We start from the raw sequence: 11,850 nt of genomic DNA on the forward strand, positions 1-11,850 counted from the left end.
GATGTATTTAACTTCTGTCTTCGCCATACTTGTGATTTGTAGTTTGCCAGCTCTATTCGTCTTTTTATTTTATTAGATGTAAGCAGGTAGTGTAGTTTGTGAGCCCAGCTTCCTGCAGGTGATTGATCTTGAGTTCTTATGCTGAAAATGCAGCGTTTGGCAAATGTCAAGAATAAGGTATTTTTTTACCATATTTCCTAAGGTTTACATGCATTGTATCACAGAAGACATTAGGTTTCATCATGTCTGCTTGATTGTAAGGAGTTTTAATAGTTCAACACCCTGTCAAGATCGCAGAAAGATGAGAAAAAAATTAATTGGAAGAAATGCAAAATAATTGCTGCATGTGTTATAGCAGAGATCTAGAGAAATACAGATTGGCCTTGGCTGTGGTGAGAGGGATCTGTACACGAAGAAAGAGCCAAGCAAACAGGAATGGCTAAACAAAGAGATGATAAAAGAGCATGTTTGTGAACACTTACGTGGACACTCTCCTATTTAGGTTTGTCAGCTGCCGCTGGAATTGGCGTAGATGACCTTCGCCGCTTATGCATACTCAGGATGAGTTTTGTAAAAGGTTGGGGACCTGATTACCCGAGACAGAGCATCAAAGAGACACCGTGCTGGATTGAAATTCACTTGCACCGTGCCCTCCAGCTTCTCGATGAAGTACTTCATACCATGCCTATTGCAGACCCACAGCCTTTAGACTGAGATCCCTCTGCTGCACTGCTGTGGGCCATTATATTGTGAGGATGGTGGATTGTAAAATACAATTCTGTTTATAACCTGAAGATATATTTTACTTTTGTTCTGCTTAATCTTCTAAAACCGGGTTTTAAAAATGTGTTTGCCGCCTTGCTCTTAGCAGAAAGAAACTGAACATGCAGAATTTGGATTTCAGTTATTTTCAGAACTTAATTGTCATAATACATGGCTCAGGGCTTACAGTGAAAGGTAAACGCCTTACAGAGACTTCACAGTATTGGGTTTGTTCCCTTTGAAACTTTCCTGCTCTATCATGGCATCTTGGTGATAAGCCTCACAGGAGCCTTTTGTATGCAGAATATATATTATATATATATTTATATCTGAAAATTCCTTCTAATAGTTATAAACCTTTACCTTATAGCAACTTTAAAATTCCAGCTGATTTGTGATGTTCTTTTTAGGGAACAATAGTTGACAGAAGACTTCTTTATTTTGTTGACTATCATACTATGATTTTTTCCAGACTAAAATGTAGAAGCTGCCAAAAACTGAGGGATGAGACATACGTTGTTGGCATTGAGGAAAAATAGCGAGGAAAAGAAATGTGGCTTTTCCTTCACTAGTTTTTAAAAAAGAGATCTTGAATTTTTTTATTTATATAGACACATGAGTTTTAAAACACTAAAGGAAACGGATACTTTCAGTGCTGGCACTCAATTTAAAGAGAACATGAAATATCCAGTCTGCAAAGTTGCCACTGAAATTGCATCATGAGTACCTAATGGCAGGAACATATTTTCATAACTACTACTGACTTCTATGATTTTACTCGAGTAAAACTTGGCAGGTATTTTAAACAGTTGGGGTGACTCTTTTTACTTGCATATACCATGAAATCATGTAGAAGATCACATCAGTATTTAGGACCCGGTTTTTGTATCTGTTCACCATTTCCACTCAGGGCAAGATGGCAAACTTGTTTTTATACCTCTTGGTTATTTTAAGCCCTGTGCCATCAGTGACCGTATCAATTGGCAATGACTTTGTATAGAGACTTTATAGTAGACAAAAATGCAGATGTATTGACTGTACAACAGATACAATATGTATGCTTTCTCTCTAGTTAATAGCATAAATAAAATTATGAAAACCCTGATTTTTATAAATTTAGTTTGATTCTGTTATGTAATTCTGCACCGTGAAACCATTGATCTTGAGTGATGGATGACTTTCCTTTGCAAGACCAGCAGCAGCCGCCAGTAGCAGCAGGAATTTTTGTTGGTATAAACTGGCCAGGAAGCAAGTCCAGTGTTTTTTACTTCTACTGCTTCTCTGTAGAAGTGTGACCTGAGGATATCTCTTTTGGCTGTTGGACGGGGTACGAAGAGGGAGCAGGAATTCCTGATTTTTCAGCACTTGTGTAGGAAGTTGGAGCTTAATTAAGCAGGCTCAGAAGCAAGCAGGCTCCAACCGAAGTCCTCCAAGTGCTGCCATGCTGCACTGAGCTGACCTGGCAGCACAGTTGTAGCAGTGAACAGAAGTAGAAGTCGTGGAAGAGATGATTCGGCAGCTTTTTGCCAAGTTTCTTGCATACTTCCAGGAATCTGTAGAGGGCTATGACACACAGTGTTTAGGTATTGCTTCCCCCATACACTGAAATTCTCAGGAGAGAAGTCAGTGGTCACTGTCTCTGCCAGGTGACTTTGGAGTGATGGCCAGAAATGGAGGAATTCTCTGTGTTTTCGTTAACAGCGTGGCCTTCTGCAGACTAACTTCTAACGAGATCACTCCCCACCACCACCCGCCCCCTCGGTATGTGTCAACATCTTGATGTCTGGAAAAACTAGTGTTTTCTTTTCTCTCCTAACGATCTGAAAAGCAAGCTGCTTCAGATTCTTGAGGAACACTTTCAGTAGAGGCTTCAGACTCAATCTTCAAATCTTACTAACCAGCAGCTCAGTTATGCCTGGTCCACAGCAGAAAACTTGATTTGGGGGAAGAAATGAAAAGCCTGACTGCACGTTCACAGAGAACGCTCTGTACCAGTTCCTTCCCTTTTGGTTGTGCCAAACTTTGCTAAAACAGTAGAAGGTGGCTTCCACCCGTTGGCGTTGGCGTTCTTGGCTGTACTACAGCATGGAAGAGTTCAGCTGTTGAGACTGGGGCTCTTTGCAGATGTTTTGCAAGTCTCTAAGTCTCTACCTCCAGTGGGTGGTACCTGCAGTGGAGTATTTAGATGGCCAAAACCATTCAGAACAGAACAAGAAAACAACATCAGATGACTTTATCAGGACCCAGAAATCACAGGCTCCACAGTAGGAGAAGTCTGAACATTGTATGAGGCAGTAAAATTGCTCAGATGGCATTTGTCTTCTCCACCAGGCAAGTTAGTGATCATAACTGTTAGAGGGCAAAGAGGGAGTCTCGGTTTTTAATATGCCTTTAACTCAACTCTTGTACTTCAATCTCTTGCGACAAGGCATAAAAGGCAGCGCATAATGGCTTGGAAACCCTTCGGCAGCGGCATGTTGAACCTTTGGCAGTCTTGCATTTTTCTGAGGTTCAAAAGAGAGCTGCAGCTATTTGACAGCTGTGACAATCCCCATACGTGCTGTAGGCAGGGATGTCAGGAACGCCAGGATCGCCTCTCTTCACCTCCAAATGTCTCAAGTTCAGTGAATTCAACAAGTATTTTTTCCTGCTAGCAATGTCTTGCGCTCCTGTTCCCATGTCTGCTCAGTTCTTTCGATTAAGTAATTAGCCCTGTGTTTCTCTCCCTCAGTTACGCGCTCCTCAAAAAAAGCATTGTGCTGGAGTAATTTGTAGTTACTTCATGTACTGGAGAGCTGGGATTAGCACCGGAAGGTTTAGATGGCTTTAGCCATGTTAATTTTGAAGGTGAGGGCATTTAAAGAGAGGTAGCAGAGGAAACCTTTTTGCTGGAATGGTTTCAAAACACAATTCTGAGGGGAATCCCTTGGAAGGAGCCACAACCGCTGAGCAGTGCTGGTTGGAAACGGTTCTTCCTTCCATTGCGTTCCTGAGCTTGATGGCAGTGGTGTGCCACGGGTGCTGGCTCCCCAGCTGCAGCATCGCTTCACAAGTGGCTTTAGCGTGCCGAAGACCTGCGAAGCACTCTGGCTGCGTTACTGGGAGAGACCTCAAGTGCGAAGGGGACAACGGTCTGCCCCGGTCACAAACCAGGTCTGCAGTAGTCCTTGAACCTGTGTCCAACTCCCGTGCCTTACCTTTGAGACCATCTTCCTTCTTGCAACACTTCTAAAGACAAGAACGTCCTCTCCGCATAGCTCAGGAACGACTGCCTCAGTTCTAGGAACCATGATAAAATTCCTGTGCCAGCAAACAGAGGGGGGGGGTTCTGCCTCAGAGTCCTTTGAATGTTGTTTACATCGTGATGGTGGTCTTCATTGAGACATCTTTAATCTCTTCTTTGAGGAGTAAGCGCTTTAGAAAGGGCTGTCTCTATTTGCATTTTTACTCTGCTACACAGAGTGACCGGGATCACTGGTTCCTTCTTTAATGCAACCAATTAAAGACAGCCAGATGGGTCTTCTGCTAAGTGGGATTCAGACTTTAAGAAATCCTCTTTCCTCCTCCCCTTCTCCTGCCAGGCCCCATGCTACTTAACATCTGCTCCATAAAATCACGAGATGCTTAGTTGTTGGGTGTTGCTAAGGACACAATTTTTGAGAAGTTGGTTACTTTTGTTTTAAAAAAAACATTCAAAGCGATGGTCTTATCCAGTCCCACTCTTGCAGCACTGTTTCCGTGACCGGTAACAGGTCTTTGAGGACCTCGGCGCTGTTCTTGGGGCCGAGATTTGCAAGGTGCCCATTGCAGGGCATTTGTGTTCTTCACGAGCACCGAGCTGGTTGCTTCTACCCCAAAATGCTCTTCTCCTGTCTTTCTGATAACGATCTGGGAGGCGCAACCGTGCCAAGTCAGAGCTTGGATGCTGCCAAGGTCTCCAAGAATTGACTTGACTTCTCAGTGCTGTGGAAGTTTCACTTGGCAAGACCTGGTGGAAAGCATAACTTTTTTCAAAGTTTCCAGAGGTCTTGGTGCTGCTGGCTGCTGTTGTGCCTTGTGAGTGACACTTCACTCCTAAATTCATAGGACTTCAGTTCTTTCAAGCTCACAAAAAGAGATCACCTAGCGCTTTCTTGCTCCCAGTACCTTTTTCCTGTGTCTTTTTGCTGAAGTTTGGTAGCGCTACTAAGTTGTGGTTCAGCTGGAATGAGAGCTGCGAAGCCCTCGTAACCCAAAACTCGCCGTAGAAGGGGGTTTTTGGAGCACGAAAGCCTAGTTAAGCATTTCTTTCAGCCATTGCCTTTTGATAAGCGGTCAACAGAATTCCCAGTAGTTCCTTTGTAGCTTACTGTATGTTTTTCATTAGACCTAGTTTGTGGATAATACACTGTAGTTAACTTTCCTGAAATTCTGTAACAGAGTATGTTTTTGATTAAAAAAGGTAAAGATTCAAGTCTTTGGCTTCTTTATTTCATCCAGTGGAGAGCTTTTTACCCTGTGTCTGGCTGGCTGTCAGAGCTGCTGGTCGCAATCTCGAGCTGCACTGGGGCTAGGAGAGCTCTCAGGGCAGGACTGCTATGTTGGGGTGTCCTCATCTCAGGGTCCTGCGTGTGCCTTGGGTGCAGCCAGCACCAAGCTCACACAGGGGCCAACATGGTGTTTGTGCCAGTGGAAATTATTTCTTTAAAGCTTCCAGCCGTACACTGAGTGTTGTGGAAGAGTTAACATGGTCTTGGAACGAGGACCAGAGACCGGAGCAAGGTGTTCACAAGCCGTTGGTGCCAGGGAGCAATGGCCATCTCGCGCTAAAAGGTGCACGGGAGCCCTATGCCATGCACTCCTGCAGTCACCGGGCTGTAAAACTGTTCCCAATAAATGAATAAAATAGCAACCACTGCCAGTTGTGGGAGCTGGGAATAAAGCAGGAGAGACGCGATGCTCTAGGTCTCGCGGAGCTCAGTAGGCTTTGTGGTTTTGCCTCAATTTGCAAGAAGAACCATGCAGCTACTCTCGCACTCCTTCCCCCTCCCTGGTGGGATGGGGAGGAGAATCAGAAGGAGAAAAGGCAAAAACTCATGGGTTGAGAGCAGCTGGTGATCACATCCATTGGGATCTGGTGACTCCCATCTTGACATTTTATTCCTATAAATGCGATCTCTTGTGCAGGTCCCTTGACCTTACTTTGTTTAATAGCAAAACCAGTTTTCAGAAGGATTTGGGTTATTTTCAAAAACTGCTGCTGCTGTATTGCCCCACACAATGACGTCATCGATGTACTGTAGATGTTCAGGGGCATCACCCTTTTCCAGGGCAGTCTGGATTAGTCCATGGCAAATGGTGGGGCTGTGTTTCCACCCCTGGGGCAGTCGATTCCAGGCACATTGGACACCCTTCCAAGTAAAAGCAAACTGTGGCCTGCACTCTTCTGACAAAGGCATCAAGAAAAGTGCGTTGGCAATGTCAGTTGTAGCACACCACTTGGCTGTCGGACTCCAGTTCATACTGGAGCTCTAGCATGTCTGGTACAGCAGCACTCAGTGGTGGCATCACTTCGTTCAGGCCATAGTAGTCTACCATTAACCTCCACCAGACTTTTGCGCTGGCCATATGGGGCTATTAAAAGGTGAGCGAGTCCTGCTGATGACTCCTTGGCTCTCCAGTTGATGAATCAACTCCTGAACGGGGGCCAAGGAGTCTCGGTTTGTGTGATACCACCACGGGTGCACTGTCTTGGCAGCAGTTGGCACCTGCTGTTCTTTGACTCGCTGCAATCCCACAACAAAAGGATCTTCTGAGAGGCCAGGCAAGGTAGAGAGCTGTTTGATCTTCTCTGTGTTCACAGTGGCCACACCAGATGCCCATTGGTACCTTTGGATCCTTGAAGTACCCTCTCCTGAGGTAATCCATGCCAAGAATCCATGCCTCTGGGCCGGTCACGATGGGGTGCTTTTTCCACTTGTCCCCTGTCGAGCTCACCTCAGCCTCCAGTACAGACAGCTCTTGGCATCCCCATGTCCCTCCAGAGATCCAGATGAGTTCTGTGCCCCTCTACCCTAATGGTATCAGCAGACGCTGCACACAGTGTCTACCAAAGCCTTGTACTTGTGTGGGTCTGATGGACCAGGCCATCCAATCCACACAGTCCAGTACACCCAGTCATCCCTTTCCTCCTCCTGGCCGAAGGCAGGGACCCTCTGTTCCTGTTCAGAACATTCACTGTCTGACCCTTGTGGTGGCAGACCAGAAGTCCCCTCACCAGGATTAAGGGAAGCGATTTCAGTTCTTCTGGGTCTGGGAGATCGCCGATGGCCTTCTTGTGTCTCAACAGCAGCTACGCTGACAGGGTTCTTGGGTGGTCCTTTAACAGCCGTCTTCCCTCTCTGTCCGCGTACACAGCCTTCCAGCTTAAAGGTGGGTTCACCGTCCCACCTCCTCATATCCTCCCCCTAGTCACGCAGGAAGAACCGAAGTGCACCACACGGCATGCATCTGGGGCTCTCTTTTCCTCTGACCAGGCAAGGAAAGGACCGATTTCTTGGGGCATCCCCAACACCCAAGACTCTGTCCTATAGGGATAAGGAGGTGCAGAGATTTTCTTCAAAGTTTTGGAGCCAAGACAACACTCTCTCCACAGTTGGTGTATCCATATCTGGGCAATATACTGCTGCCAAGCTGTTCGAACATGATGTTGGGGCACCTTGAATCATCTTCCTCCACATGGCCCATGTACACAGGACATCCTGTGGAACTTTGGAGACCTCATCGTCATCCAGATCACTGTAGATGACTTCCAGCACTGCTAATTCTCTCAGGTACTGGATGCCTTCATCTGCAGTTGTCCACTTTCCTGGGGAGTTCGCAAGATCTTCCTTGAATGGCTATCTTGCCCTCACACTTGAGGGGAACCATCTCTGGAGACTGCAAATTGCTGCCTCCTTTCCAAGTCCTCTCTCAAGTCCCCAGTTTCTAGCAAGGGATCCCAGCTGCTGGGCTTCTTCCCCTTCCAGTTGCTGACTGTCAGCCCCATTACCCCAGCATCGGAGCAGCAGGGCAGCAATCCGCTCACCTGGCTGGCAGCTGCAATCTTTTCACATGTCTCCAAGTTCTGCTGAGGTCAGGGACCAGGTAATCCTCTTCTTGTTTGAGCTCGCCAAATCTCACTCCAATTCCCTTGTTGAAGGGCCAGCTTCATCAACACTTTCCTTTTCTTCCTCCTCTCTTACTAATAGATAATATGGAACCGTTGCTCTCCTTGTCCACTGGTTTTTGTTCTTCACTAGTGGGGCAATTACTGTAGGTGTTGTTTGGGTCCCTACCTCAACTCTACTGTCCTCAGGTGCCTTTTGGGTCCCTGCCTCAGCCATGGTCTTCTGAGGTTACTGAACTGTGGCTCGATAGGCACAGGCCAGACCCCAGTGCAGTGCTAGAGGCTGCTGGTTTTCATCAGGGTAAGCAAGGCACCCTGCTGTTGGGTGGTGCGTCAGTTTGCCTCGTCAGGTGTCAAATCCCAGGCTGCGGGAGGTGATACCCATCCTAGGAACCTGCCTAATGAAGCCATCCATGGAAATCCCAGCTGGGGAGAGGGAGGTGTATTCCCTCATCATCTCCACAAGATAGTTTCTGCAGTACAGCAAGGCTGCCAACAGCAGGACAAAGCACACAGCCGTTGTTTGTACCAACATGCTCCGAAGCTCAGCAAAAGAAAGAGATAAAGAACGCAAACAACCAATTCTGTGACCCACACAGGAGCTTACCACTTAATAACAAGTACAGCTATGGCACATTTGGTACAAAACTGCTGTTGTGTTCAAGCCCCACATTGGGCACCAAGAACTGTTGCGGTTTTGCTTCAAGTTGCAACAAAGAACCACGTGGTGACTCTCTCACTCCTTCTCCCTCCCCAGTGGGATGGGGAGGAGGATCAGAAGGAGAAAAAAAAAGGCAAAGACTTGTGTGTTGGGATGAAAAGAGTCTGACAGAAAGGGAGAAGGAAACAACAATCAATAGTACTGATAAAAAGCATAGACAACTCACAGTGTTCTCACCACCCAGCACTCAGCTTGCTCCTCAGTAGCCAAACACTTCTCCTTCAGCCACCTCCCTGCTTAAATACCGAGCATGGCATCACATGGTATAGAACATCCCGTTTGATTGGTTGTTTGGGTCAGCCAAACAACTCCTGGTGATAGTTAACCCTATCCCAGCTGAACCCAGGACAGTCGGGAACCGCATCCCGCACTCAGAGAAAGGGGGAAGAAACCCAAAATGACCTCCATGATTTATAAGCGTGAGATGGGGAGAAAACGCCTTCTTCGTGGTAGACCTGGTGGCCCGTCTGGGCAGGACCAGGTCCACTGGGCACCCACCCCGTCTGCAGCTGGCCTTGGAGGGCACCAAGGCGCGAGTCACTGTGTGGCCTGAGGTGGGTGACTGGTTGCTATCATGCACACGGTGATTTTTGCCCCTGAAACACCTTCCTGGGTGCACAGAAACATCAAATACTCAAGTTCTCCCCACAGATGGATTTCCTGCCGCTGGGACTCCCCTGCTCCGTTGCGCGGTCCCCCCGTAAGCTCGTCAGCCACCACCTAAAACCAGTCTTTAGCTCCATACCTCTCTGGAAAGCTTTCCAGACTCTGCATCCCGGCGCTGTCAGCAATGCTTCTAGGACTGCTGGCCGGTGAAGCCGTCGGGTCGCACAGCGGCGTTCCTTGTGACGCCGTGCCGGCACGTCGTGCTGCGCGTTCAGCTCCCCCAACGTGACCGCGTGGATAAATCCATGCCGGGAAGACAAAGGTATTTTTTCATCTTCCCTCGGCCTGCACACACGAATATTGTAGAAATGGGTATTTTTCTCCCCGCTGACGCCTTGCCTGCCCAGGGTGGGGAGACGTGGGGCAGGAGGGGATGCGGCGCTGAGATTTTTAAAAAATTGCCCGGTTTGCCCAGCTGAGCCCCAGCCCCGCTTCCCGCCGCCGCCCACAGCAAAACCCCTCTCTCAGCTGGAGGTGGGAACCCCAACCCGCCCCGGGTTTGGGCTGCTCTGCGGTGAAGGGATGTGACCAAGGCCACCTGGCATGGCAGCAGCAGAGGTGGAACAGTGGCTGTGAGTGGGGACACCGGGGCAGCTTGCAGCAGTGGCAGGCAGAGGGGAGGTGCCACCGAAACACCGCACTCCGGTTAGCACGGGGCGGTGGAGCAGACCCTGAGGAGGGAGCGGGCACGGAGCATCCCCAGTCACAGGATGAGAGGAAACGGCCTCAAGTTGTGCTGGGGAGGCTTAGATTGGGTGTTAGGAAAAATTTGTTCACCGAAAACCTTGCCAAGCACTGGAGCAGGCTGCCCAGGGAAGCAGTGGAGTCTCCATCCCTGGAGGGATTTAAGAGCCATGGAGACGTGGCGCTTCGGGACATGGTTTAGTGGTGGGCTGGGCAGTGTGAGGTTAGCAGTTGGACTCAATGATCTCAAGGGTCTTCTCCAGCCTAAACGATTCTGTGATTCTCTGATCCTCCCCGGCTGCTCCTGGGCAGCCGCCACGCTCAACTTAATCCATATATTTTTTTTTTCCCCCTGAATTATGGACACACGGTTGGCTGATGACCCAATTTCTCTCTTCCTTTGACTTCGGGCAGCCTGACCTGCCCAAACCACAGCCTCAGCCTACCCCCTCCCATCGCTCCGCCTCAGATCGTTGCGTTCCAAGCACAAAGCTCAGACTTCGGCTTTTGCAGCTTTGCATTCCTCCTCCCCTCCATCCTGAAGACCCCTGTGCTGTATTTCATCCCGTGGAGCAGTTGCCCGCCGTCCTCGGCGCATGCGATTCCCTACAGCTGCTGCCACCCAAACTGCTCCCCACTGGCGGCTGTCCCAGCGCCTGGTGGTCCCGGCACCTCCGGGAATGCTGCAGGAGGGGGACCAGGGAGCTCCTTCCCGGGATGCCGGGTCCGAGGTGGGAGCTTTCTCACCCACCCATGGGTGAGTCCCCCCACAGACTCTCCATTCCAACCATTCCAACCCCAAAAGCCAGCTTGGCTCCTGAGTCTTAACGCGTTGGCGGTCTCATCCCGAGGGAAGCGGAGCTGCCGCCGCCGCGAGCATCCTCGCTCTGCGAGGAGGAGGGAGTTCTGATTCCGAGCAGGGGAAGGATCGCGGAGCACAAGCCCCACTGCTCTCTGGAACCAAAGAACAGCATAAAGCTCGAAAGGGATTTATTTTTCTTCTTTTTTTTTAAGCATTAAGCATTTTGTTGCCAGCTCCTGCGCCGTTACCGCCCGTCCCCGGGAGCAGGTTTGAACCCTGCGGACAGCGGAGCCAGAGCAGCCCAACCCTGGCAGCTCTTCAGGCCCCGACAGGAGATGCTGAGCACGGGGACAAGCTGTTCCAGGCACAACTTCCCACCCTGAGCTTCACACAGCGGCTGGCGAGCAAGGTCTGCAACACGAAGCAGAGAACAACCCCCAGTTCCTTCTCCGGCAGCTGGGAGAGGGTTCCCAGCCCTTTTCCCCCGACAAGGAGCCAGAGGAGGTTTCCCGGGGCAGTGACTGGGCTTTCGGACCAGGCAGATGCCGTTGCAAGAGGGCAGGGATGGGAGAGACCCTGCCAGAGGAAGGTCCCGGGGGTCTTCTGGCTGATGCTGATGCCAACCCAGCCTCGCCGATGCCAATCCAACCTCGCTGATGCCCACCCGGCCTCGCCAGAGCCCTCCCCTCCTGGGGAAAGCCGCTGCAGGGGCTCCCTGGCAAGCGCCAAGCCCAGCCGGGAAAGCTTCAAGGGCTGAGAGGGGGAAAAATCAAACCCCACCAAACTTAAAGCTTCTTTCAATAACAAAAAAATCAAATTGTTCAGCTCTCCTGAGCAGCTCGGCTGGCCATGGGGCAGTCCAGCTCATGCCGACGCCCGGTGGCGAGCGCTTCCCTCTCCACGACCAAGAGTTCAAATTCCAGCTGGATTTACTCACCCATCACAAGCGCTCCTGAGCACGGAAAAAAGAAACTCGCTATGACAAATTGCGAACCAGAGGGTGGGTTTTTTTTTTTAACCCCTTGCCTGTCTTCTGCAAATCCCAAGTAACTGCAGCGCAGCTCGCTC

At 49.5% G+C, this 11,850-nt stretch overlaps 1 protein-coding gene across 2 annotated transcripts in view; it reads left to right on the forward strand.

Moving 5' to 3' along the window:
- LOC104335570 (mothers against decapentaplegic homolog 4) overlaps positions 1 to 5,215 on the forward strand; it is a 28,147-nt gene extending 22,932 nt beyond the window's left edge. For both annotated transcript variants that reach the window (XM_075447243.1, XM_075447244.1), the window contains one exon: positions 503 to 5,215. In XM_075447243.1, coding sequence (XP_075303358.1) covers positions 503 to 714 — 212 coding nt within the window. In that variant the 3' untranslated portion in view covers positions 715 to 5,215. The remainder of the gene's footprint in view (positions 1 to 502) is intronic.
- The last annotated feature ends 6,635 nt before the right edge of the window (positions 5,216 to 11,850 follow it).

This window comes from Opisthocomus hoazin, chromosome Z (assembly GCF_030867145.1).
Source record: "Opisthocomus hoazin isolate bOpiHoa1 chromosome Z, bOpiHoa1.hap1, whole genome shotgun sequence".
NCBI lineage: Eukaryota > Metazoa > Chordata > Aves > Opisthocomiformes > Opisthocomidae > Opisthocomus > Opisthocomus hoazin.